General features: G+C 55.4%; 1 protein-coding gene and 1 long non-coding RNA gene across 6 annotated transcripts; one reads left to right on the top strand and one right to left on the bottom strand.

The window, feature by feature from the left end:
* Positions 1-3,054: 3,054 nt before the first annotated feature.
* Positions 3,055-25,244, top strand: SLC43A1 (solute carrier family 43 member 1). Of its 5 annotated transcripts, XR_005065605.1 has the most exons (17): positions 3,055-3,445; positions 4,745-4,911; positions 5,630-5,716; positions 11,939-12,116; positions 12,233-12,288; positions 12,419-12,495; positions 15,461-15,553; positions 17,267-17,400; positions 18,295-18,464; positions 19,587-19,733; positions 19,825-19,860; positions 20,071-20,209; positions 21,523-21,664; positions 21,936-22,009; positions 23,668-23,791; positions 24,213-24,387; positions 24,537-24,609. XR_005065605.1 is itself a non-coding variant. In XM_037039957.1 (16 exons), the coding sequence occupies exons 2-16, from the start codon at positions 4,758-4,760 to the stop codon at positions 24,681-24,683; spliced, it is 1,758 nt and encodes a 585-aa protein (XP_036895852.1). In that variant the 5' UTR covers positions 3,058-3,445; positions 4,745-4,757; the 3' UTR covers positions 24,684-25,244. The 5 variants fall into 5 exon arrangements, 4 of the variants coding, with proteins under 4 accessions (XP_036895852.1, XP_036895856.1, XP_036895854.1 ...); XM_037039957.1 differs by lacking the exon at positions 24,213-24,387 and having other exon boundaries at positions 3,058-3,445; positions 24,537-25,244; XM_037039959.1 differs by lacking the exons at positions 3,055-3,445; positions 24,213-24,387 and adding an exon at positions 3,672-3,739 and having other exon boundaries at positions 24,537-25,244.
* On the bottom strand, positions 7,747-15,751 carry LOC118982790 (uncharacterized). Its single transcript, XR_005065606.1, has 3 exons — positions 15,669-15,751; positions 10,741-10,748; positions 7,747-7,758 (listed from the first exon to the last, which is right to left on the bottom strand). It is a non-coding gene; the product is annotated as an uncharacterized LOC118982790 (long non-coding RNA).
* Positions 25,245-27,110: the final 1,866 nt, after the last annotated feature.

Consider the following 27,110-nt stretch of genomic DNA (forward strand, 5'->3'; position numbering starts at 1 on the left):
TGTGAGTGAGGTGAATTCCATTCTGCAGTTCTGCAGGATGGGGGCTGTTTGCTAGGAGAACCAACCACGTGATTGGAGGGTTGGAACTTTCAGTCCCACCCTCCTTCCTCCTCTGACCTGACCCCCTGATTCCTGGAGAGGGGAGAGAGGCTGGAGGTTGAATCAACTGCCTATGCTCAACGATTTAATCAATCATTTCTATGTAATGAGGCCTCCACACAAAAAGAGGATGGGGTTTGGGGAGCTTCTGGGTGGTGACCGCATGAAGACTCGGGCAGAGAAGCAGGTCTGGAGGGGGCGTGAACACTTTGTGCCCTTTTCCACATACCTTACCCTATCCATCTCTTCCATCTGGCTGTTCCTGAGTCATAGTGCGATGCACCAGTGATCTAGCAAGTAACATGTTTTTCTAAATTCTGTGAACTGTTTGAACAAAGTAATAGAACCCGGGGAGGGGATGTAGAATCTACGATTTACAGCCAGTTGGGTCAGAGGCACAGGTGACAACCCGGACTTGTGACTGGCATTCTGAGTTGGAGGAGGTCACTGGAACCTCCAGGCTATAGCCAGTTGGTCAGACGCACAGAGTGCCTGGGCTTAGGGCTGGCGTCTAAAGTCTGTGTGCTTGGAGCCGGGAGATCTTGTGGGACTGAACCCTTAACCTGTGGAATCTGATGTTATCTCTGTGTAGATAATGTCAGACTTGAGTTGAATTCTTCTAACCCTGCTGGTGTCTGAGAATTGTTTGTTAGTGTGGGGGTTCCCCCAGTGTTGGAATGGGGTCCAGGAACCCAGTTCGCTATTATTTTTGGCACTTAACAGACCAGAAGAGGGTGTCTCTGGACGCCAGTGCCTTGGGCAGAATTGCTCAACGAATCAACTGCAGAGCCAGGGCCCGGCCCATGTCACCCCTGAGCTAGTGCTGCTGTGTCCTGGGCCTCGGAGCAGCTGCGAGCCAGGAGCCCACAGGAGATCCAAGGCGATAGCGCCATTCTCCTCAGGCTGCGGGTCCTGTCCGGGGACTCTGAGTCTCTCCGTTCCAACGTCCCCTCCCCCATTCATTAAACGCACAAGCCCACTGTGTCTATCCCCTTCCTTAAAAGCAAACAGAGCCAAAGAAAACGAGAGAACAAAATCCAAGATCACCTGTCTCACAGCACTGGGAGTCCTTGGCCTCACACAGGTCATTCCAAACTGACCTCAGCCTGCTTTTTCAGCTCCACTTCCCACCACCCTGTTGTATTTGTTTAACAAATGTTTGCCATGGGCTTGTGACACACAAGGTCCCGGGAAAGGCTCGCAAACACCTACAGTGTGGTTCCTGCCCCTGAGAGACACACATCGTGGGGAGGGCGGCAGGCAATGCTGGTTCTCCATCAGAGGGAGTGAGGGCTTCAGTCCAGATTAGAACAGTGTTGGGGGAGGGTCCCTAAGCCAGTCTTAGAGATCAGGCAAATTCCAGAAGGAGGTGAAACTTGAGCTGCGTTGTAAAGGATGAGGACCTAAGAAATGAAGAAGGGACTCTGTCATCCCCGCAGGAAGAACAGGTGCAAAGGCACGGAGGTGTGAAACCAGGAGGCGCCGCACTCCATTCCACAGGTGCTCACTAAGTGCCTTCTAGATGCCAAGCGCTGTTCTAGGAGCTAGAGACACAGCAGTGAACGCAACAGACCAGGCCCTTGCCCTCAGGGAGCTGACAGTCCACAGAGGGAAAACACTGATCTGTGGGTTGGGGAAGGTCGAGTGTGATGGGCCTAGGGGGTCCATGGACTCCCAGAGCCTGTGGAAAGCGAAATCTGAGTGGAAGACTGTATGTGTGCTCAAGTTTACACCCAACATTTTATTTTCTTCTCCAAGGGATCCATGACCACCTTGGGTTAGGACCCTTATTCTAGGGCTCCTTGGGCCAAGCTAAGGAGTTTGACCTTGATCTGGAAGTTCAGGGAGCCAGCAATGAATTTTAAGAACTGAAACCATCGGCACCTGACCCCGTGCTCTTGCTAGAGAGAACTCCTTGTGCCTTTTCCGCTGCGAGGCCTTAGCTTTCTCCGCCCTCCCGACTTGGAGGAGTGGCAAGGGCCACACGCAGAAGCCGCACAGGTCTGAGTCTGCAGCCTGCCTTTGCCCACCGTGTGCCACCTGCCAGCCACCCGTCTTCTCCATCTGCGAAAAGCTGTGAGGCTTCAACGAGACCACGATGTTTTGAGATTTGATGACAATGTTTGTTTGGGAGGTGCCCAGTGTATAGTAGTCACTCAGCAAATCTGAGTTCCTCTCTTGGCCTGGTGATTCAGCTGTTCAGAGATGCCCTCTTGCCTGACGTCTTCTGGGAACGTCCTGCGCAGCTGCTCACATGGCCAAGCGCTCTGTGGCTAGCACCAGTGTTGCTTTCGACACACCGCATGAAGCTCAGCTCTCTATTGATTTGCCTCTGTTATCTCATCAATCCACACGCCAGTCCAGGTAGTGACACCTTTCCTTTTACAGATGAGGAAATAGGCCCAGGAAGTTGAGAAATTTATTAGGAATTGATCAGTTAATAAGTGCCTAGAAGCATCCCATCACTAGGCCTTCTGAAAAATTATAATGACAGCAGCAGCAGCAGCGGCAATGAACATTTTTTATGCTTACTAGGTACCCAGCACTGTGCTGAGTATTTCACCTGTACCAGAACCCCCAATTCCATCTGCCATTTTCCCGAAGGTAGGCAGGTAGGCAGGTACTACTATGTTGTTATTCGAATTTACAGAGGAGGAACCCAAGGCTCAGACAGGTAAAGCAAGTGGCCCAAGGTAATCCAGGCCAACCAGTTTCCAAACTCAGACCTCCATCTAACTCCAAAGAAACCGGTGTCGGTCTGCGTCTTGAAAAACACGACTTCCAGCTGCACAGTTGAAAGCCCCACCCAAGCCTGTCCAGCGTCCCGGCCTGTCTGCTTCAGCCAAACCTCTGGTTGTTTTGATCAAGGATAGAGAGGGCGCTGCCTGATTGGTCTCGGGGCGGGGGGCGAGGGGGGAGGTGACCGTGGAAATTTTAGGTGCCGGGGACCAGAGCGCGAGTCACGTGTGTGTGAAACTCGACCTAGGAGGAGGGGAAGGGAAGGGAGCCCCCGCCCCTACCTCAGGGTGCAGCCCCAGACGGGTATAAATACAAGTACCGACGCCTCGGCTCCACTTCGTCCCTGCCCCTCTTCGCGGACCGCTGTCCGCGGACGGCTCCCAGCTCCGCGACTGGTTCCGAAAGGGCACAGCGGGTGAGCGCACCAAGCTGCGGGGCTGAGCCCCCGAGGCGGCCGGGGCCCGGCACGCCGAGAGGCGAGGGGCGCTCGTGCTGGCCCGGGCTGGGCCCGCCGGACACGGGACCCCGAGAGCGTGCACGCGCCGCTAAGGCGCTGCGCCCCAAGGGCGTCCGCGGCTGCAGGAGGGGCGTTTGCCCCCCACCTGAGGTGAGCAGCGGGGAGGGCTCCGGGGTCCCCGGCCGTGCGTCTGCTGAGAGCCACCGGGGCGGCTGCCGCCGATGCTCCCGGGCTCCCCAAGACAAGCCCGTTACCCGAGCCCTGGGGTCTCGCGGCGCCTCGCTCGCTCTCCTCCGGCGCGTCCCGCCCCGCGCTCCGCTCCCTCCCGTGCCCTCCGCCTCCGGGCCCCTTCGGGCCGCACTTCCTCTGCCCTGAGCGACTCTCTTGGGGATTGAACCGACCTGCCAAGGCGCCCGGATCTAAAGTCCCATTTCTCGGATGAAGGTACTGAGGTCCCCAGAGAAGCCACTCGTGCTTTCCTCCCCCACCCCTTGCCCTTCCCTGTCCCACTTCTCTCCGCCGCCCCCGGTCCTACCCCGCTGGCCGTTCCCCGCCCCCGCGCTGCCCGAGTCCCCTCTCCTCCCGCGGTGGCAGCCGCGGCCGAGGCGGGGGGAGCTCGGGCTTCTTCCCTTCCTCTGGTAAACACGCCCGCCCGCTCGCCAGCCCATCAGCCGCCACTGCCCTTATAAAGTCAGCGGACGCCGGACTTCCTGCCGGAGCCGAGCCCCCTCCCGGGGCAGGAGCCGGAGGGCGGTTTCCGAGGCGCGAAGCGTGGGGCTCCGCGCCCCGAGTGAGTGAGGGGCGCGCCAGGGCGCCAAGGGCGCAGCTGGGCCCGCCCTGGGTCTTGGTCCACGTGGCAGCTGTTGGCTTGAACTGAGAGACTGTAGGGACGGGATCGCCTGGTGCGGAGTAGGGGAGGGCTAGCTGTCGCCCCGTCCCAGAGGAGAGGAATGGTCTCACAGGGGCAACAGGAAGAGGGGTGTCTTAGGCCAGCTGCAGACTTCCCCTTCCTTCTCCCGCTGCTTCTGGGGGTCCTTCCTAGCGCGGGAGGCCGGATACTGGCCACTGTGGCTTCAGAGTGCGCTTCGCCTTTTGCTGACCCGTGGGGACTTGGGATAGTGAGGGCTCGGCCCCTGGGAGCGGGGCTCTGAGCGTCCTGTCCTGGGTGGAAGAGCCTGGCAGCGTGCCAGGAAGCTGTTGCGCGCAGACAGGACCTTTCTTGTTTCCGATAGTGGCCTGGCGGGAGCTCAGTGCTGCGCGCGCCCCTGGCACTGCCAGCGCGCCCAGAGCTAGCTCGGCCGTCCCCTCTGGGAAACTCAGGGATCTATGGGGCCTCCCTGAAGGCCCCTTCGTGGGCTGGCTCGAGGGGGTCTCAGGAGCCACCACGATGGAGGACCCTAGCCAGGGGCCGCTGGGGGGCCCTTCACTCAGCGCTCTGTTCCTGTGCAGGCTCGCGGCCAGCATGGCCCCCACGCTGCAGCAGGCGTACCGGAGGCGCTGGTGGATGGCCTGCACGGCTGTGCTGGAGAATCTCTTCTTCTCTGCCGTACTCCTGGGCTGGGGCTCCCTGCTGATCATGCTCAAGAACGAGGGATTTTATTCCAGCCTGTGCCCAGGTATGCCCAAGAAGGGGCCGGTGGGGCTGGGAGAGGAGCAGCAGAGGAGGGATGGTGGACACTGGGGAAGGACAGGTGGCTGAGTGGGCAGAAAGCAGGGCTCCTTAAACTGGAGCACTGAACAGCAAGTTGGACCGTCCACCTCCTGACCTCTTCCAACTTCATCTAGAGAATGGGCGGCATTCTGCCCACTCCGCCTGGTTCATCTGATCCGGTTTTCACTGAATGCCGATACCCTGCTGGGCATCCAGTTCCTGGACTGACTGGCAGAGTCCTAGGTCTCCAGCAGCCTCAGGTCTAGAGCAAGATGGAGCCTTTTAGAAAGGGAAGTGCTGTGGCTAACTGGCCAGGGACTTCTGACGAGGGCTGTTGGGAGGCCCAATAGGCACTGGAGAGCCTGCAGAGCGGATCGACCTTAAAGGACCTGCACTCCTTTTTCAGGACCTTTGAGCCCCCAGGTCTTCAAATCACCCATTTGTACAAAGTTAACAATAGCCTTATTTCCTCTGGTGGAGGCATTTCGGATAGTTCCTATTTTCCATTTCAATAACCTTGACTTTGTGTGACTGGAGAGTAAGGAATTCTAACTCTCCGTTTCTAAGAAAACTGCTGGAAGGGCATCTTCCTTTTCTGAGAAGGGGGGCTGTACCCCAGGAGCTCAACCAAAGGACCTGGATGCACGTGGAGTCTCCCCCTTCCCCTCATTCTCTTCCTCCAGCCTCCACATTGCGAAACAGGCTCTTGGAGGAAGACCAGCTTGGGTTTGAATTCCAGCTTCTACCACTTTACCATCTGGGTGACATCAGTGAGTTTCTTAAAACACTGAGGTTCAATGGCCTGGTCTGCAAGATGGGAAGAGTCATAATCTTTATCCCACGGGAGGGCTGTGGGAGTCCGTGGTGCTTGATAAATGTTTGTGTCTTCTCGGCCTTACTTGGCCCCTCAATTCAATTCCTTCCGGGCACCAGCCTTGACTGTGGGAGAGAGCTGAGGTCTTGGGGTGGCACCGGGGAGGTCTCGACTCTGCTCTGTGCAGCCCAGGCTCTCCCAGGGGCTGCTCCACCCCTGCCGTGGTTATCTGTAAGAAAGCAGCAGGTGGCGTGAAGGCATGGCCCCAGTCACACGGTGTTGGGGCTGGAGGAGTGGAGATTAGAGCTGGCGTGGTTTCTTCCCGTGGCGACTAATACTTCATCGTGTGGGTCTGCCTCGCCTTATCCTGATGCAGTTGTCGGCGGACGGCCTTGTGGGTTGTTTCCACCTTGCGGCTTTTGTGAATAATGCTCCTGTTTGTGTGCAAGTTTTCGTTTGGACATACGCTTTCGTTCCCCTTAGGTGTATACCTGGGAGTGGAATCGCTGGGCTGTTGGGTACCTCTGTGTTGAACCTTTTGAGGAATCACTAGACTGTTTTTCAAAGTGGCTGCAGGAGCCTGCATTCCCAGCTGGTGGTGTGTGAGGGTTTCAGTCCTCCACGTCCTCGCCGCTTGCTATTGCTCATCTTTTTTATCGTAGCCGTGCTGGTGGACATGAAGTGTTACTGTTTGTGGTTTTGACCTGCATTTCCCTGGTGGCAAGTGGTGCTGGGAATCGTTTTTGTGTGCTTCTTGGTCACGGGCAGATCTTCTTTGGAGAAACATCTATTCAGATCCTTTGCCCATTTTTAACCGCATCATTTGCCTTTTTATTACTGAGTGGAAAGAGTTCTTTGTATTCCAGAGACAAGTCCTCTATGAGATCGTGGTTTGCGAAATTGTCCTCCTGCTGTGTGTCGTCCTCATGCTTTCATGGCGTCCTTGGAGCACAAAAGTTTTCAGTATCGATGAAGTCCAATCCATGTAGTTTTTCCTTTGCCATTTCTGTTCTGGTGTCATGTTTGAGGAACCCTTGTCTGATCTGAGGTCACAGAGATTTACACCTGTGTTTCCTCCAAAGAGTTTTATAGTTTAAGCGCTTACATTTAGATCGGTGGCCCAATCAGAGTTAGTTTTTGTGTGCGGTGCGAGATGTCCGCCTGGTCTTTTGAGTTGCCCAGAGTGAGTGGCCATCGGAGCCTGGTTATTTGGGATCACACTGGAGGTGACCGAAGTGAACACTCCTGTTAGTCTCAGAACTTACTGGTCTACTCTCTGAAGGCCCGGAACGTGTCTCTCTGCCCTCACCTCCCTTTCATTCTAGGGGCTCCAAACTCAATCCTTGAGACATCAGACTGGGGGAGCTATATCCTATTTGGCCTTAGACATGCTGCCCTATGAGAAATGCCTATTTTCTGCTCCTCGAAGCCACATTCACTGTGGTCTGAGTCTCTCTCTCTACAGGGTCCTGTGAACACAGGATCAGCCCAGGAATCTGTGTCCCCATGGTGTGTGGAAACAGGCAGGTGGCTTCACTTCCAACTCTGCTCTGGGCTCATCGGCTGATGTGAGCCGGTTACCTAACTTCTTAATACCTCAGCCACTCCATCTGTAAGAAGCCACCGACACGCCTTATTCCAGGGCTGTTGTGAAAATGAAATGAGAGCAGGATTACAGAATTCAAGACAACCGGTGGGGGTTGTTATTCTGTTCTGGACCCCAATTTGCCAGCATTTGCTGTGTGACCTTAGGCAAGTCACCTACCCTCTCTGGATTTCCACGTCTAACTCTGTACAATGATGTGAGCACCAGATGATGTCATTTAACTGACAGCGGTCTCTAATCTTTTTGGCACTGGGGATCAGTTTCATGGAAGACAGCTTTTCCATGGACGGGGCAGGGGGGGGGGGAAGGGCGGGGCGCGGATTAGGAGGATGGTTTCAGGAAGAATCAAACGCATTACATTCACACTCACCCCCTGCTGTGTGGCCCAGTTCCTAACAGGCCCAGACCAGTACCGGTCTGTGGCCCGGAGGTTGGGGACCTGCTTTAACCATTGTGGAGCTCATTACTGAGGTCTTCCTTAGTGTTGGCTTTGGGGTTTCCTGGCCACACCCTCTGTCTTCTCAGTGCTTTCTGCTGTCCCTCTGTTGAGGTGTCCCCTGTGGTTGACCCACCTGTAGGGGTGTCACAGCCAAAGAGGATTTTGTTGCTCAGAATTTAGGCAGCAGCAGTTTCGTTTCGGCTACTCTGAATCCTGCCTAAGTGCCCAGATAAGAAAACAATGGCTGAAGTTCATCAAGCAATTACTATTTGCTAGTTAGATCATTAGTCCTCACAACGAATCTGTGAGGTAAGTTAATGGTGTGATGTGTTATTAATCCCATTTATAGCAGAGACAACTGAAGCTCAGAGATGCTAAGTAACTTGCCTGAGGTCACACAGCTAATACTAAGCAGAGTGAGGATTCAGCCCTAGATCTGACTCAGGAACCTTTATCCTAGACATGTGTCCCTGACCAACTTCAGTTTCGAGTTCTCCTGCAGGAGTCCAGGTATAGACAAGACGGCCCCATTGGAGCCCAGTCCTGTAGGAGTTTGGGAGAAAGTGTCTGTCAGCCGCAGGAGCGTGAAGCGGCAGAGCAGGAAGGGCTCCCTGCCTGGGAGACAAAGAAAACGGGATCATTCTGTGGGGGTTTGTGTGCGCGGCAATCCTCAGAGCCAGCCTCTCAGGTGCTGCCGCCATTACCCGCCTTTCCCAGGTGGGACACCACACCTGTGGGTTTCAGCCACGCAGCTCATGGAGCCAGGACCGAGCTCTGCCCTGGACTCCAGCGGCAGAGTGCTTAACCCTGGTCCCGTTTTTCCAGTGTTTCTCAGATCCAGTCCTTTGCAGCCTTTGTGGTTTTACCGGTTCTGTGTGCCAGAGGTGCTGTTATTTACTTAATACTTCCTTTTAAATCAACCCACTTGAAAAAGTAACTGGCCTCGTTTTCAAGTGTACTATCCTTGGAGTCTTGGGTTTGGTATTACTTACACACATGCACACACATGCTGCACACACATGTTTCAAATACATACATGTGCACACAAGTGGTTCTAGCAGACATGCATGTGCATACATGTTTCTGTATGTGCACACACATATGTGTATGTATGTGTACATATGTGTATGTTGGTACCTATTTAAATAGCTTCCACGTGCCTCCTAAACCCACCGTGAGCACCCTGCCTACTACGCACACCACACTTGGGGAGACACTGCTTTCCTTGGCTTCTAAGCCCCACTTCATTACTAACTTAGTGGGTGTGTTTTCCCTGGCCCACTCCCCAGGCCTCACTTGACTTGTCCAGAGAAGTGGGCAGCTGGGTTAGACTTCGAAGACGTCTCCTGTTGTCTTGCCATGGATAGAGGTCTACGAGGTCTTTGCATCTTGGCCTGCTTCCCACTTGCTTCAGAAGTCTGGCTTTCTCCAACCACGCAGAGTGATCAGGTCTCAGGAACTAGCTCGGATTAGTCCAACTCACAAGAGGCTGATCAATGAACCAGAGAAATGAATGCATTAATTGACCTGGAGCTATTAGCTACCATGGGGCTGGAACTCTGCACCAGTGGAAGAACGCCCGTACTTGGCAGCAGGTGCTTGGGCTGGGGAGACTAGCTAAGCTGCCCTCTTCAGGGTGCAGCGTCCTTGCCGTGCAACGGGAAAGCACGGGCTCTGGGGGTTGTCTTCACTCTCACGCTGAGCCTGCCTGGGAGAAGCTGTGAGGCTGTAAGTTGCTTTGCTTCTTGGACCCTCATCATCTATAAAACGGGGTTTATCTACTCACTTTTTTATGGTTGTGGTAAGGATTAAATGAAACACTATGTGAGCCCTGGCTGGTGTGGCTCAGTGGATTGAGTGCTGGCCTGAGAGCTGAAGAGTCAGCGGTTCGATTCCCAGTCCAGGGCACATGCCTGGGTTGCAGGCCAGGTCCCCAGTGGGGGATGCATGAGAGACAACCACACATTGATGTTTCTCTCCCTCTTTTTCTCCCTCATTTCCCCTCCTAAAAAAATAAAGTCTTAAAAAAAGAAATACGTGAGAAAACCTGGCACAAAGTTGGTGTTCATTAATTTAGAGCCAGTGGGACGGTTTGTGGGAGAAAGTGCCTTTTCCTCGTCAAAGACGTAGCAGCAGGGACAGTGTCAAATGTCAACAGAGGCCAGCTAGTCAACAATCAGCAAATCAGGGCAGGTGTAAGATGGCTAATGTTTAAGAGCTAAAAGTGAGATGAGGACCTGGGTGACTTAGAGAGGGCAAGGACTCGGGGCCGAGTGGACCTGGGCAGGGGGTAACCTCCCCTCGGCCCCTGCAGTGGCCGGGTCTTCTGACTTCTTACAGAGAAGCCAGAATTTTGGGTTTTCATGTGATAACTCCTGATGTTAAACTGGCACTCACTTTCCAAGCTAAGCAAAATTTGTGTGTGGGCCACTGCTGGTCCCCGGTCGGCAGTCTCTAGCCTAAATTCCCACTGCATTCACCCGCTGTCCCAATAGAGTGCCTGTCACTCAGCTGTCCTGTAAGTGAGTGCAGATTGAATAAACAGTTGCCGACAAAGCTGGTGGAGAAATGAACAGTGATTGTAAAAATCACTAAATTGTGGGGTCATCCTGAACCCCAAAAGCTGTGTGGTCTAAACCCCTAACTGGTTCTTGCAGGGGCCTGAGCACCCTCCCCAGCTTCCCCAGCAGTAGGTACCTGCCGATGGGAAACTCCCCAAGGTCAGAGGTGCTTCCTGGCCTGGTTGGCCAGCACTCATGGTCTGAAAATTCTCGACATGCTTCCTTATGTTAGCACTCAGATCACTTCACCCTTCTGCCACCTGCAAGGCCATCAGATATCTGAAGTCAGGGGTCCTTGTCACCACTGAGAGCAGGTACTCCTCCCACCCCTGCCCCCTGCGTCCAGGCACTATCACATCCTCGCATCACAGCACCTGCCAGTCTTTAAGTCAGCATTCTCTAGTTTATTATCTAATGCAAGCCCCATGGGAGCTGAGAACTTCCTGTTTTATTCACCGTGGGAGCCACCTAGAGAAGAGGCTGACCACATCTCGACTCTCCCGGGAGCGGAGGGTGGGGGACATCATTTCCCTTTCATCAGCTATTTCAGGAGCATCTTCTGTGGGCCCGGCCCTGTGCATTGGTCCTGTTCACCTTCTCCAACTGAGTCTCCTAAGGAGCCTGTGGCCTAGGCATTTCCTGCCCCCTTTTAACAGGCCAGGGGCCTGAGGCTCAGAGACAGGCAGTTACTTGTCTAAGGTTGCACAGCTAAGCAAGGACGGTGGTGGGAATTCAGACCCTGGTCTGTCTGCCTTCCGGGTACACCATGAGTTTGCCCTTAGCAATGGTGCCTAAGTAACAAACAGGCAGGGGAGCTGCCATCTCCTGGCTCACTGAGCACTGAGTGTAGTGAGGTCACCCTCCTTCCCCCAACACAAGCACTACAGGTCTTTTTTCATAACTTGTCACAACTCCAAGCTGGCCGTTTACCTGGGGGACAAGTCCTTCAGGTGAACTTCCAAGGGGTGCGGGGAGGGCCATGGTCCAGGGTCTGTGCCTCAGTTTTACCATCTGAAGAATGGAGATACTTTATTAGCTGACTCCTGGGGGCTGTATTGGGTTAACTCAGGGGCTGTTGAGAACAGTGCCTAGGACATAGTTGAGTGTTCTATAAATACTGGCTGTTCTTTTTTATCAGAATGTCATTTATGGGGAAAGCTTCCTCTCCGTTTTAAGTGAATTCTTGTTACATCAGCTAAGCATCACTTACTGACTTTGTCCCCAGATTTGGGGGTGCTTCCTGTTGAGAGGTCTGCACACCCTCAGCTTGGACATTGAGTGACTCTTACAACTTGGTAAATAACTTGATATCTGTGATCATGTTTGAACTGGTTGGGGCCTCCGATTAGGTTTGCGACTCTCCCTTTGAGTAAGGTACTAGCTGCTGCCATTCATGGAATCCCTTCCCTGACAGCGTGGATATGACTCTAGGCCCCGCCCCCCAAGGTCGCCTGGCTGGAAGTAAACCAGAGGCATGGGACTTAAGCATGGGGCCCGTGGCCCCAGGCCGCTCTCTCCTGTGCCCAGCCGCTCCTGCTGGCCTGTGCTGAGTCCTCCCTTCCTCCTCCTCAGCTAAGAACACCACTAACACCACTCAAGGCGCACAGTTCGGGTGGCCCAGCTGTGACGACCAAGAAGAGATGCTCATCCTGGGCTTCACCATTGGCTCCTTCGTGCTCAGCGCCACCACTCTGCCCCTGGGGATCCTCATGGACCGCTTTGGCCCCCGGCCCACACGCCTGGTTGGCAGGTGAGGTGGTCGGGCCAGGCCTCAGGGAGCTGGAGGGCGGGGGCTGGTGCTGCAGCAGAAGGGGAGGCTCAGTCTTCACCATCACCGCCCCCCTCTTCCCCTGTCCATTTCCACAGTGCCAGCTTCGCTGCATCCTGCACCCTCATGGCGCTGGCCTCTCGGGACAGCAGAGGTGAGAGGCCTAGTTTCTTGTGCCCCCAGGAGAAAGAATGAGTGGGATGAAGGTGGATGTTTACCCCAGCTTCTGCCCTTGGCCTCCCACAGCTCCCAGATGCCCTCATTCCATCCTTTCCCCTTCCCAGTTCTGTCTCCATTGATATTCCTGGCACTGTCCCTGAACGGCTTTGGTGGCATCTGCCTAACGTTCTCTTCACTCACGGTGAGTATGACAGGCTCTGGCTTGGCAGCAGGGCACCCAGGGGAGGGGGGGAGTAGTAGGAGTGAGTGAAGGTGAGAGTGGCCAGTGGACACAGATCAAGTGTGTGTGTGTGTGTGTGTGTGCATGTGTGTGTGTGTCCGGAGCCCATGTGGTCTATTGAGCTCTGGTCTAGGCACTTGCGGCTCCAGCCCAAACAGAACTGAACTTCCTCAGCTTCCCAGAGCTTGCAGGGGGGTGGGGGAGAGTTGGGGGAACAGGCAACCCCCAGACAAGGAAACTAACACGTTTTGTCTGTAGTCCTAAGTGCTGGAAAATACAACTAGGTAATGTGATAGTGACAGAGGAGGGGCAGCTTGGGGCAGCTTGGGACAGCGGGTGTTTGCCGCAGCCTGTGCTCGGGGCCTGTCCTTGGCAAAGGGTCTGGGAAGGCACAGGTATCCGCGCGTGCGTTTGCACCGTATGGAACTGCCAGCGCTCGGCCGTGCTCTGCCTACAAAAACGGCCCCATCACGTGGCTCGGCTCGGCCTCTTACACATGTGTGGGAGTTTTGCTTGCGTTACTTTAAGTGTATATATATATGTTTTTGTATGTGGGTGAGCGATCATAAGGGTTCGAGGCTTACGAGTGTGTGGCGAGGGGAGCGGTTTCTGGCAGCAGCTGGCTGTTTATCTCGGACGAGAGCTGCCTGACCACCAAACTGGGTGTTTTTGGCTGAATTTCACCTCAGCCTGGGACATTTCACAATTCTCTAAGGAAGCAAATCTCTTCCTCCCCGCTCCCCTTCGCACCCTTTCTCCACTCGGTGCATCTTGGCTCAGGGCCCTAAATCCCTTTTCTGCCGCCCTGCCGCAGCTCGGCGTAGCGGGGATCCTAACCTTGGACCCGGTCCTGGCCCACTGCGGGGTGCAGGCTTTCGGGGGCTCTGCCCGAGGACCTCCCAGAGCTCCTCCCCCGCCCACCCGTAATCTCCAGCCAATGGCAGGCCCGCCCCCAGCCCGGCCCACCCCGCCCCGCCCCCCGGGCTTCCGCTGGAGCTCTGATCCAGCCTGGACAGATCCCAGCCAGGACATCCAGTGCTGCCCAGCCTGTCAGGCCAGCCGGGGTTAGCGGGGCTGGCCTTGGGCCGTGCTGGGTGGAGACTGCGCCCTGGGACCCTTGGCTTGGGGGCGGCGCCAAGGGCCTAGCCGGTCCTGACAATTTCCCTGGTGGCCTTGGCAGCATGCCTTGCCAGACAGGTAGTTGCCAGGGAGTAGGGGTCGGCCTGGCCCGACACCCCTTTCCTAGGTACTTGGAGGTTGATGGAGGACTCCATTCACTTTCCTTTCTAGCGCTATTTCAGGTTGCCTTCTCCGCTTTGGTTTCCCCCTCTGTTGAGAGGGTTTAAAGCCTTTAAAGCCCTTCCCAACTGTGGAATCTGTTGAGATCTGGGGAGGGTGGTGGGGCCAGAGTGGGGTGTGACTTCACTTTCCCCTACCCTGAGGGCCTGGCTGAGGCCAGTGAGCAGAACAGACTGTCAGTTAATTCTCTACTGGTAGGAGTTCTGGGCCTGCAGACACCTGGCTGCTGTAGCCCCACCCTCCCCTCCCCAGCTTTCCCTACCAAGACTCCTCCTGGCTCAGCAGAAACTGTGGACTAGGGCCTTTGGGTCGCCAGAAGGCTTGGGGCCACCGTCTCATTACAGAGCCAGCTGTGGTCACAGCCTTGGGGTCTGGAATGAATAGAACTAGAATGGCCAGACAGGAGAATGTCATTAACTTGCTCTGTGAACTTGAGGAGATTGCTTTGCCTCTCTGGGCTCAGTTTTCTCATCTGTCAAATAAATTGGATTAAATCATTGTCTGGGGTGGTTCAGTGGATTGACTGGAAAGTCGATGGTTTGATTCTTGGTCAGGGCACATCCCTGGGTTGCTGGGCAGGTCAGTTGCAGGTGTGTGAGAGGCAACCGGTTCATGTAGCTCTTGCACATTGTTCTTTCTCTCCCTCTCTCACTCCCTGTCCCTCTCTTTAAACGTACATAAAATCTTTTTTGAAAGATTTTATTTATCTTTAGAGGGGAAAGGAAGGAAGGAGGGAGAGAAATATCAATGTATGGTTGCCTCTCGTGCGTCCCCTGCTGGGAACTGGCCTGCAACCCAGGCATGTGTCCTGACTGGGAATCGAACTGCGATCATCTGGTTTGCAGGCCCATGCTCAATCCACTGAGCTACACCAGCCAGGGCCTAAAGAAAACTTTTAAAAAGTTAATTTTTTTCCAATTACAGTTGACATAACAAATTTTCTTCCAATTACAGTTGACATATTACATTAGTTTCAGAGGTACAACATAGTGGTTTAACATTTATTTAACTTAGGAAGCAGATCAGTGTTTCTTTTTAAATTTAATTTATTTACTTTTATTTTCTTCAAGATTTTATTTATTTGTTTTAGAGAGGGGAAGGTAGGGAGAGAGTGAGAGAAACATTGATTTGTTGCCTCTTGCACTCCCCCTACTGGGGACCTGGCCTGTGCCCTGGTGTGTGCCCGGACTGGGAATCGAACCGGGGACCCTTTGGTTCGCAGGCTGGTGCTCCCCAGCCACACCAGTCAGGGCATGAAGTAGATCAGTGTTTCTTAAACATTCATTTCATGGGTTAAGAGGCATCACGGGATAAAGGGGCTCCGTAAGGAACTAACTTGGGAAACCCTGGGATTAAACAAAATTGACAGCATTTCCCTTGAGGGTGCCTTTGGGAGGCTTTTGGATGCTAAAGTGCCTTGGGAGCCTGTGGGAGAGGGTTAGAGCAGTTTCTGACATCGATTTGCCTTGGAGCTTTTCTGTGGCTGTCTCATGGGGCTAATGTTCATGGAGCTCACTGTGAGGACGCTGGGCTGGAGGCTTCCCGGTTTCTCAGGCGGGGCTGGGAAAGGGGAGGCTGGTGCTGCTGTCAGGATCCCCCCCCCCTCACTGGCACTGTTCTCTTGCAGCTGCCCAACATGTTCGGGAACCTGCGCTCCACCATCATGGCCCTCATGATCGGCTCCTACGCCTCTTCTGCCATCACGTTCCCAGGAATCAAGGTTTGGAACTGTCTGGGGGGACAGCGAGGTCACTTTTCTTTTTGCCTTTGCACAAGAATTGGGTGGGGCTGGGTACATAGTGGTGTCTGGTGACCACTCAGTGGTGTCTGGTGACCCAGGTCAGTTCCCACCACCTCTGGCAAAAGCACAGGAGCATAATGGGAAGAGTTCAGGCACTGTTGCCTACCAGTGGGTCTGATTTCTCTTCTCTCCTTTTTTCCTTTACCATTGTTCCAGTCCAGGCCCTCATCCTCTCTCCTGGGCCAGTGTAGGATTTCTCAGCTGGTCCCCTTGCCTGTGATGGTTTCCCGCTACCATCTGTCATTCACATGACCTACAGAATGATCTTAGATGGAGAGCTCACTCACACCGCCCCTTGGCTGTGCCTGCAGAATCAAGTCCAACCTGTTCGCATGCATTCAAAGCTCTTGGTTCTCTGCCCTCACCCAATTTTTCCAGCCACGTCTCCTCTCCCTGCCCTGGAGAGGCTGGGTGACTTGGAGTCAAGGTCAGAAAGCTAATCTATGCCAGGCCAGATCCTAGACAGGTCAGCAAGGTGGACCTAGAGTTGGAAGGACTGAGTTCTGGTTCTGGACAAGCTTGGGCCTCGTTTCTTCCTCTGATATCAAATGGTAACAAAGCACCCTTTCAAATGGGCCACAGTGTGACCCTCAGATTCTGCCTTAGGCAGTTAATTTGTTAGTTTAGAAGGTATCTAAACTTGCCCAGCATGCCCAAAGGAATTTGAAAGTGTCCACTGGTGAGGTGGCTGCCAGTTGGTCAGGTAGCAGCAGTCATGGAAGGTGGTGGTTCTCCCTTCTCTCCAACTGAGGCAGTGGGGTCTGAGGAGCCAGATCTTATCTCCACTCATTTGGGATTTGGCCCTTTGAAGCTCTGTCCTGCCCCCAGGGAAGAAAGAGCTCCCAGGTCAAGGACTCCAGCAGCAGCCTCAGCAGCAGCAGCAGCTTCCCTGGGCAGCAGTGGAGCCTGAGGGTGGGGAGGGCAGAGGCTCACAATTCCAGGCAGAGGGTGGCTGGCAGAACGAGACACCTCGCACACCTGGCCTCCCCAGTAGAGGGGCTGACACATTGGCACAGAATCCCAGTCAATTCAAAGCCTACTTGTCCTGGGTTAGGAGGCCTTGGGCAAGGCACTTGCACACCACCCCTCCCGCTCATTGTTGGCACCTGGGACTACCAGAGAAAGGTGAGATAAGACTCATCAGCTTGGGTTTGTTTTTCCCCTGGGGAACAGGCCAGGAAGGGGCAGGATAAACATGGTTAGGCCTTGTAAATCTAGAGCCTTAATTCTCCTTTTTTTTTTTGTACATGCAATGAAATGACAGTTTTGTGTAAAACAAACATGTATGGAGTCATTGGCAATATGTGTGTCTTTTAAAAATGACAATTGAGATTTCAAAGACATTCTGAGCTTCAGCAGCTCCAGCACTTACTGGAGGTGCAGTAGGTCCCCACTTACTTACTGCAGTGGGGACCTACTGCACCCCACTCTAGGGTGAAGCGGTGAGAAAGGGATGGAGGGTGACTGTCTTCTAGGACTCAACTTCCGGGCTTGGCTTCCTCCTCTTCAAATTGGACCCTGGGAAGGGGGTAGAAGAGACCTTCTCTGAGGCTTCTGTGCCTGGAAGAGCCGGGCACCGAACTGTGTCTGGGGCCGGGCAGCCTCCCCATGAGTCGTCCCCCTCTCCCACAGCTGATCTATGACACCGGCGTCTCCTTTATGGTCATCATGTTCACCTGGTCGGGCCTAGCCTGCCTCATCTTTCTGAACTGTGCGCTCAACTGGCCCAGCGAGCCCTTTCCTGCCCCCGAGGAAGGCAGCTACACGTGAGTGGCCCTGTGGGGGTGCTGGGGGGAGGGGGGCTCCTGCCTGCAGAGGGGGAGGCCAGGGGTGTGGTGGTGTGATGGAGAGAGTGAGCTTTGGAGTCAGAGAGACCTGGGTTTGCAAACCACCTGAGCGGTCCGACTCTCATCCTTATTATGGGCCTTAGTCCACCCAAGTGGAATAGACCCACAAGTGTTTGGGATAGACCTGGCTCATAACAGGCCGTCAAGACCTGGTGGCTGTCATTATTAGTATTCCTTCTTGGTTTGGAGGACAGGATCAGAGTAGGGGGACCCCAGCAATAGCCATGAAGACCCAGGAGGGGGCACAGAGGAATCAAATATACTGCCCTTTGTGTGCAGCCGTGAATGCCAGCTTTCCCCGGCTCCCTGTCAGTTCACCAGGGGATGGGTGTCTGTGTGTATGTGTGTGTGTGTGGCGCTCCACAAGCACACAGGGTGCCCATCACACAGCTGGTGTATATTGAGTGCCTCCTAAGCCAGGCACTGTGTTTAGCTCTCCTACCATTATCAACAGCCCTTAACTCCATCAGCAGCAAAGGTGTAGGGAACAAAGTGACTTCCCCAAGGTCATACCTTCAAAAGGGGGGCGGGGGTTGTGAACCAGGCTTTCTGACTCCAGTTTGAATTCTTAATGCAGCTTCCAAGGCAACAGCCCCAGTGGGAAATGAGTCATCTAATCTTCATTTACCGGGTCCCTGGGCCAGGCTCCGAGGGACTCGGGGTGCACCCTGCACTGTGGAGCTCATCAAGGGGCATGTTAGTGCTGGGCAGAGGGGTGCTCAGCACCCCAAGGGTGACTGGGACCTGGAGGCAGGGTATTGGGGTGGGCTCTGCAAGGCTGGTTCCTATTTGCTCCGGCCTGGCTGCCGGCAGGAAGAAGATCAAGCTTACTGGGCTGGCCCTGGATCACAAGGTGACAGGTGACCGCTTCTACACCCATGTGACTATCGTGGGCCAGAAGCTGAGCCAGAGGACCTCCAGCCTGGAGGGGGATGACATCTCCTCTCCGGACGCTCTTGGCAGCTCAGAAAACCCTCATGAGAGTGAGTGTCTGCGCGAGGTGCCAGCNGGGGGGGGCTGGGGAAGGCGGGTCCACATGCTCAGCGAGCACTCACGCCCACGGGCCCATCTCTCTCCTCTCCAATTCTCACAACACCCCATGATGCAGGTGGGCAATCCCCATTTACAGAATGGAAGGAGCAGGAATCAGAGCTCAGAGAATTCTATCAAGTTCAGATTTGGGGGTACTCTACTGGATTCCTGGGGGTTGGAGAGAGAATGGGGCAGCGTCTCCAGGCCTGTAGGGAAACTGGTTTCCCTGGTTTCATGAGGGCTCCCTGCAACCTCTGAGCCTTCTGCATCAGGTGAGAGGGGTCCTCCAACACCTGGCTGGCCATCGCCCCCTGCTGGCTTCAGGAGGAGCAGCAGCCCGCCTTCTGCCTGGGCCACTCCCCAAGCTGTCAGTTCAGATTAGTGGCAGGATGACCCGCCCCGGAGTCAGGAGATGGGGGTTTGAGTCCCGCTCCCCACTTACACGCCTGACTTGGGTTAGATCACTTAGCCCTGCTCTCGCTGTCCTGTCTCTTACACTAGCACTGACAATACCCATTTCGCAGGGAAGTTGAAGTTAGTTGTGAGGATTGAATGAAGCCGTGGATGCAGAAGCCCTTTGTACAGCGCAGAACACTGCAGTTATCAGGGTGGGATCCCCCCTGCTGGCTCTCCCATGGCCAAGTTTTGGGTGTGAGCTGAGTCTGGCTGGCCTGCAGCTCCCAGCCCCGTGAGCTCAGTGACTCCCTGAGCTGCAGTCTCCCCATCTATATAATATGTGGCAAAGATAAGGCTGTTGTCCAGTTGGATTAAATAGGATAATATGTGTTGAGTGTGCAGCACATAGTAGCTGTTTAATAAATAGCAGTTAGAGTTATTACCACACCAAACATATGGTGTTATATCCAGAGATCACCTAAAAATGTTCTGTTGAGATAGTTACACAGCTGGGCAAGAACTTGGAGGCCTGTGGGTCTGAACCCTTGTTTTTGAAGAAACTAGTTTCTTTCCAGAGTCACATAGTGTCAGAGCCTTCACTGGAACTGCATGGGATGGGACATTCAGAGGGAAATGGAAGATCTGGGGCTCAGGGGCGCCCCCTGCTGTCTCCCCAGAGTCTGTCCCCTTCCGCAAGAGTCTCTGCTCCCCCATTTTCCTGTGGAGCCTCCTCACCATGGGCATAACCCAGCTTCGGGTCATCTTTTACATGGCTGCTATGAACAAGATGCTGGAGTTCCTTGTGACCGGTGGCCAGGAGCATGGTGAGGTGCTGCTGAGGTCACTGGGGGGCACAGGAGGGTCCCCCTGGTTGAGCTCCTCTCACCCGGCTTCTCCTCCTGCTACCCCCAACAGAGACCGCTGACCTGAAACAAAGGGCAAAAGAGACAGGTAGGGGGGCGAAAGCCGGGACCCTGGCCTGCACCCACCCCTCCACTGCCCACTTGGCAGGGAGCCTGGACCTACCCCATCACCTTGGGCATTTGGGAGGTCTGAGAATGTGGGGTCATAGGGAGGCCGTGTTGACAGTCCCTGTGCCCCACCGGGCTGCTGGCGTCCCTCCTGCCATCTCCTGACCCCGCTTCCTTCCTGCCCTGCCAGTGGAGTTCTACTCCTCCATCTTTGGGGCCATGCAGCTGCTGTGTCTTCTCACCTGCCCTCTCATTGGCTACATCATGGACTGGCGGATCAAGGACTGTGTGGACACCCCCGCTGAGGGCTTTGCCCGCGGAGACGCCAGGTGAGCCACACAGGAATAGGGACAGCTGTGCAGGGACATGGCCTGCTTGATCAGTAGAGCTGCTGACTGTGTGAGAGGCACTGTCTTACTTAGTCCTGCAGCAGCTCTCTGAGGTAGGTACGTTCTCCTCATTTCACAGGTGAGGAGGCTGAGACACAGAAAGGTTAAGTAGCTCACCCAGGGTCACACAGCTTTTAGTAGCGGGCTCCCGAACCTATGTTATAAAGACTGGTTGTCTTAGTTGCCTATTGCTGGGTAATAGATTACCTCCAAACTTGGCGTCTTTAAACAAGAAACATTGATCTCATATAGTTTCCAAGAGTCAGGAATCTAGGAATGTCTTAGCTGAGTGGTTCTCAGAGTTTCTCTGAGTCTGTTCCGGCTGCCATAACAAATCCACAGACTAGGCAGTTTGTGAAAAACAAATTTCGTTTTTACAGTTCTGGAGGCTGGAAGCCTGAGATCAGGGTGTTGGCATGGTTGAGTGAGGCCCCTCTTCTGGGCTGCAGATTTCCCACTGTGTCCTCACAGGGCAGAAGGAACCAGGGAGCTTGGTGGGGCCTCTTTCCTAAGGGCACTGATCCTATGATGAGGTCTCTGCCCTTGTGACCTAATCAGCTCCCAGAAGCCCCACCTCCTAATATGGTCATGTTGGGCACTATGATTTCAATGGGTGAATTTTAGGGGGAAAGAAACATTCAGTCAGACTCATAAGCTTACAGGTAAGCTGTCAGCCAGGCCTGCAGTCAACTGAAGGGTTTACTGGGGCTGGGGAGTCTGCTCCTGCACTTACCCATGTGCTGCTGGGCACAGGGCTCCATCCCCTACCAGGGCTTCTCCACTGGGCTGCCCACGACAGGGCCACTGGCTTCCCCAGAGCTTGGTCTGAGTGGGGGGAGACCAAGAGAGAAGCTAGAGCGTCTTTTGTAATGTAATCTCAGAGGTGCCCTGCCATCATTCCCGTCACGTCCTACTGGTCACACAGAGTAACTCGGGTGAAGAGATCCTTGAATCTCAGACTTCAGTGTGCATGTGAAATACCTGGAGTCTCTGTCCAAATGCAGGTTCCTGGGCCCCACTTCCAAGAGTCTGAGATCTGGGCCAGATCCCTGGACCCTGCATTTCAGGAAGGGCCCCACAGTTCAGCATTCCCTGGGTAATGCTGGTGCAGTCGGTGGGGAAGCCACACTGTGAGAAACCAGGGCTGGAGTAGCAAAGGCACAGCAGAAGGGGGAGGGGCTGGGCTGAGCACCAGAGAGCTTCAGGGGAGGTGGAGGCGGCTACGGTGGCCAGTGACACTCTGTCCTCATCAGGGACGGGGTTGCCACCAAGTCTGCCAGGCCACGCTACCGCAAGATCCAGAAGCTCACCAACGCCATTAACGCCTTCACTCTGACCAACCTTCTGCTCGTGGCTTTTGGCATCACCTGCCTGATCCGCAGCTTGCACCTCCAGGTACCTCTCTCCGCTCTCCCCACGCTCTCTGCCTCCCGGGACTCCTCCAAAGGGACCGTTCTGGACTGCTCCCCTGGCCCCTGCCTCCAGGAGATGAGGTGGTCGTGCTCTGGGTCTATTTTCTGGGTTTTCCAGGGAGCATCTCTAGTTGGTTGGGCTGTGGAGAAGGTCGGCGTGTGTAGGTGGGCTCGGTGAGGCTCCCTCTTGCTGTCTCCCCTCTGCCCTGCTTTCATTGTGCTCTTAACCTGTTCCCTGTCCCTTTTGGTTTCAGTTTGCGACCTTCGTCCTGCACACTGTGATTCGAGGTTTCTACCACTCGGCCTGTGGCGGCCTCTACGCTGCTGTGTGAGTCGGCCTGGGCTGGACTGCCTTCCTGAGTTTCCCCCCATCCCCAAAGGATCCCCCAGCAGAGACAGAAGGGCCCTAGGCACCCCTTAAGGCAGCCCTCCCGGCACCCCTCCCGGCCCTGGTAGGCATGCATGGCCTCCCCAGCCTGCCTGGCATGGTGGCGTCTCCGAGGATGGGATGGATGGAGCGGGTTGGTCCACTGCCCCTTCTGAGCCCCTCTAGTGATGAGGAGCTCCCTCCCTCAGAGGCAGCCCACCCCACTGCAGGACAAGCCCACCCTCAGAAGGTCTTCCCTCACAGGAAGCTGAAATCCTTGATTTGATGACACCTGGGTCCCACGTCAGATCTCTGGAATGGTTTCCCAAGTGGCCTCCATCCCCGTGTCAGCCCCGTAGAAACTTCCAGACTGCAGCCTTGTTTGCCTTTTACCTTCCCTGTTTCCTTTTGAATAGCCCCCGGTCCCCCTCTTTCTCTTCTGATTCCCACTGCCAGGCCCTGCCGTGTGACCCCTGGGCCTGTGTGATGCAGTGATGCAGGATGTCACAGTGCTGGTGGCGGAAGCGTAACCGTTACTGAGTCCGCATATCCCCGGCAGGCACACTGTGGGCCACTGGCCCAGCACTCCCTGGCTGGAACCTCCCTACAGCCACCTCAGCTCCGTGTCCTTCTTCACTGCTTCAGGCCACAACTGGGGGGTCGCTCTTGGTTCTTCCCTTCCTCATACCCCACATGCAGTCCAGCAACCATCCAGCCCCTCCACAGTCAGTCCTCATTGTCCCCACCCCCAGCTGCTGCCACCCCTGTCCTGGCTGCCCTCGGGCTATTTTTAACTCAAGGGCTGCAGGCACCTGTTGGGACATAAGTCTCTTCATGGCACTGCATGGCTGCCCATCTTGTCTCCCTAAGATAAAAAGCCGAAGGCTTTGTTATGGCTTAAAAGGCCCCACGAGATCTGGCCGTGGGACCTCTTTGCCCTCCTCCTTCCCCTCCCCTGCTTGCTCACGTGCCCCCCCTCCCATGACCTCATAAACCCTGGTGCCTCATAAACTCCAAGCATGTTCCCTCTTCCCAGAACATCCTTCCTCCAAGGCTCACGGCTGTCTCCCTTTCCCCAGGTCTTTACCTAGCTGTCCTCTTCTCAGACACATATCCCCCGGCCATCCTATCTACAACACAGCCCCTCCACACCCTCCCCTGCCTCCCTGCTTAACTGTTCTCCTTGGCTCTTATTACCATCGAACACACCATGCCATCTCCTGCTTACTGGTTCACTACCCCCCGCCTCCGTGGGAATCTCCACCCGCCTAGACTGGCAGCTGGCACGTAGTAGGAACTCAATAAAAAGGTGTTAAAAGAATAATGAACATCCCAGGGAGGTTGGGGCCAGCCTTGTTTCCTATGGACGAAGTAAGGCTCAGAGAGCTTGAGTTACTTGCTGTTATCACGTGGACAGGAGGTGTCAGAAGCCAGTCTGGTGGCCCTGAAGTCACGGCATACACCCTCCAGGTCGGGAAGCAAAGAGCACACACAGAGTCTGAACTCTAAGGCTCTCTGCTGCCTGGAAAGCAGAGAGCGGTGTCTGGGGAAGGGGACCGGAAGGGTGCCGGGCAGGAGAAGGCCGCCGGCCCTTCATGCTCGGCCCGTCTCCTCGACAGGTTCCCATCCAACCACTTTGGGACGCTGACGGGTCTGCAGTCCCTCATCAGCGCCCTGTTCGCCCTGCTGCAGCAGCTGCTGTTCATGGCCATGGTGAAACCCTTGAAAGGGGACCCCTTCTGGGTGAGAACTGGGGGGGAGTGGGGGAAGCAGGAGCCCCCTTCCTGGGTGCAGCCCAGGAGTTGGGGGTGGGGGGCTTGTGTGTGATAGAGGCCCTCCCTCCCCCCACCTCAGCCAGGAAGTGCCTTGGAAGTCTCATATCTGGGGGTTCCTAAGCTGGCTGCCTGTCAGAACTCCTCGCAGAGAGTTAAGAACACACATTCTCCAGCGTACTGGATCAGAGGCTCTTGTAAGGGTCGAGATGACTTGCCCAGAGTCAAATGCCCAGAGTAATGCAGAATGGGACGTGAATGGGGTCCAAGCCTGCAGGAGGCCACAGTGCTGGGCCTCCCGAGCCTTCCGTCCTTCAGGCTGTGCACCCCAGCTCCTTTGGCTGCCTGGGAGCCTCTCACCACCCCAAATGTTCTCCCTGTCTTGTCCTCAGAGGTTCAGGAGCAGCCTGGCTGGGTTCTGCCCTTTCTCATGTCCACTTGGAGGGCACTAGACTCTGTGGGCACTGAGGTTAGTCAGGATTCAAACCAGGCTCTGCTCTGTTACAAGGCCACTCACAAGGCCACTCAGCATTAAATGAGATACTACTAGAACAGTGACTGAATGCAGTAAGTGCTAGCTATATTCGTCATTCTGGCCCAGGACCTGGAGCAAAATGGCTGCTTTCTTCTCCCTTTATGGAGGCTGTGGTGGGTCCCTGAGGAAGGTGAGGGAGAATGGGAACCTCCTTGACTGTGTCTTTCTCTGCACCCTCAAGGTGAATCTGGGCCTCTTGCTCTTCTCATTCCTGGGATTCCTGCTACCTTCCTACCTCTTCTACTACCGTGCTCGGCTCCGGAGGGAGTACGCCACTGACTGGGAGGGCCCACTGAAGGCGCTGGGCAGCTCCGAGGTGACAGCATAGACCTCCGAGGCCAAGGGACCTGGGTGATGGGCCACTGAGGCCTGAGCAACCAAAGGGAATGCCTTGTATAGCTTTTCTACCTGTAATCCGCACAGAGCCAGGGGATGTGGATTTATAAATACCAAGAGAAGTTCTATTTTTGTAGGGACTTGCTAAAAGAAAAAAAATCCCTAAAAAAATTCCCCCAAAGCAATGCACCCTTGACTGAAGACAGCCTCTGTGCTCTAGAAGGATGGGGTGTCTTCCTCCTACACTGGAGGAGACCAGGGTGTGGAGCTGCCCTTTCTCTGGGCCTTTAGCCTCCTGGTGCCTCCTGGGGCTTGTGGGATTAGCAAACAAGCCCCAGCTGTGTAGGGCTCAGAGCGTGCATGCAAGTGTGTGCACTTGTGTGTGTGTGTGTGTGTGTCCGAACCAACCTTTCCCTAGAGGAAAAGGGCCTGAGGTGCTGGCTGTGTCGGGGGTGTGGGGGTAAGCCCCTTTCAGGGGTTTGGAGGGCAGGTTCCCTCCCTGGTGCTGCTTCTTGCAGATCTCAGAGGAAATAAAAAGGGAAGTGAGAGACTGGCTTGTGTGTGCCTGTGTCTTCCCACACCCCCACCCACCCTCTTCACTCAAATTTTGCTGGGCATTAAGTAGGACGCCCAAGGTGCCAGTATGTCCACTGCCGGCCGGCTGGCTCCCTTCCCTGTCCTTGGTCATGCCTTGTCCTTAGAGTCTGGATCAGACCCTGCCCTCCACTCCTACCCCCACTTCCCAGCATTTGGGGTACATCCAAGAGGCTGGTCTTTCTCCCTACAGGAGTCAGGGCAGGATGCTTTGGAAACAATGGAAGGCTCTCACCTTTTCCCACCAAAGCATCCCTGGGGGCCTGTTGAAAGTAGCTTTTTGATCATCTGCTAAAATGTCACGCAAATTTTGAGCTTTATTTTACACTATATTTATATTTACTCTTAGCATTAAAGTGAGGCTTTAACATTACCTGCACCAAGGGTCTGCACGGTCTTTGAGGACATGTGATATTCCAGAAGACACACCTTATTTATCCCACTAGTTACACCTGTTTGGGTCCCTGGGACGCAAGTCTTAGAGGCTAGAGTTAAGAGGCAGGGGGCAGGAAGGGGCACTGTCATTTGTTGAGGGTATGCCTGTCTGCACAGGTGTCTCATGTCATCCTAACTACAGCCCAAGGGGTCCTCGACGTCATGCTGAAAGTTTAGGGCACAGGCGGTGGAGATGAGCCTGGAACTCTGGGCGGTCTGGCTGCTGAGTCCCAAGCACAGGCCTGCCAGGGCAGTCAGCGGCAGAAGGGAGGTCTCCAGCTTCCCAGCCCAGCTCTCCAGCTGCCTGCTCAGGGCTGAGAATGACCTTAAAGGCCTTACCCACGCCCCCTCCCTCAGCAAACCTTGGAGAAGGTTAGAACCTAGCAGACTGTATCACAGATAAGCCATCCCTTTGTCTTTGACTCTCTTCAGACATTCATGAAAAGACTCACCCACCCATTTTACCGATGGGAAAACGTCCAGAGGGGTCTGGAGACTTGGCAAAATCGCACAGCAGATCTGAGCGCAGCCTCCTAGATTCCAACACTGCCCTTTTGGCAAAATACCAAAATCAGAATTGGACAGCGCCCCGCAGCGGGTGCCGTGGTTCCCAGAGGGCCTTCTCGGGTCTCGCTGCACTTTCTGTCCGGGTCCTCTACTCGCCGGAGTCTGGCGGAGGCTGACTGCTCCAGCGGTGGGATTCCACTGGCCTGCAGGCAGAGGAAGCCGGCGTGTGCGCCGGTCCGCGGGGTGCCCGGCAGGTGGCGCTGCGGGGCTGCAGCTGGGACTGGATGGGGAGGGGGCGGGGCTGGGGGCGCGGCGGAGGGGGACAGCGAGCCAGGAGGAGAGCGGCCGCGCCCCTGCACCCGCACCCCCCCCCCAGCCCCCCCCCCCACCGCGAGTCTGTTCCCCCGAGGTCTCGGTCTCGACATCCAGCCCCCTACCCTGGCTGGCTCGGCTCTCCTTTGAGATCTCCCCGCCCCCTGCCTGATCCCCACTCTTTCGAGCGGTGGTGCCTCCAGCCCCACCGACCCCCGGACGGGAGGAGGGGACCTGGGCGCCGGGCCCTGCCAGCTTAGGGCTTGGGACCCGACGGGCAGCGCAGGCCGAAGCCTCGGCCTCCGGGGGAGGGCGTCGTCTCACTCCCCCGACCCGGGTGGGGAGCCTGGGGAGGGGGCTGGGCAGGGGCGGAAGCGAGCTGGAGCCGTGTTTGTCGCGGCGCTGCCGAGTGGAACAGATGGCTGGGGAAGGGAGAGGGTACGTGGCGGGAGGAGGAGGGGTGCGGGGGCCGGCGGATGAGGAACTAAGAATCTCGACGCCCCGAGTCTCCCGGGAGAAGCCCCCCTCCCCATCTCTCCCCAGAAAGAGGGAGGACAGCAGCACCTGGCTC

This window comes from Sturnira hondurensis, unplaced genomic scaffold (genome assembly GCF_014824575.4).
Source record: "Sturnira hondurensis isolate 20B ecotype Veracruz unplaced genomic scaffold, ASM1482457v3 Scaffold0002101, whole genome shotgun sequence".
Classification (NCBI taxonomy): Eukaryota; Metazoa; Chordata; class Mammalia; order Chiroptera; family Phyllostomidae; genus Sturnira; species Sturnira hondurensis.

Bases quoted from the DNA above. Each gene is read 5' to 3' on its own strand.
- SLC43A1 (XM_037039957.1), top strand. From the start codon at position 4,758: ATGGCCCCCACGCTGCAGCAGGCGTACCGGAGGCGCTGGTGGATGGCC. The intron at 19,734-19,824 runs GTGAGGTGCTGC...TACCCCCAACAG, and splicing joins GACCGGTGGCCAGGAGCATG to AGACCGCTGACCTGAAACAA. The intron at 20,210-21,522 runs GTGAGCCACACA...TGTCCTCATCAG, and splicing joins TTTGCCCGCGGAGACGCCAG to GGACGGGGTTGCCACCAAGT.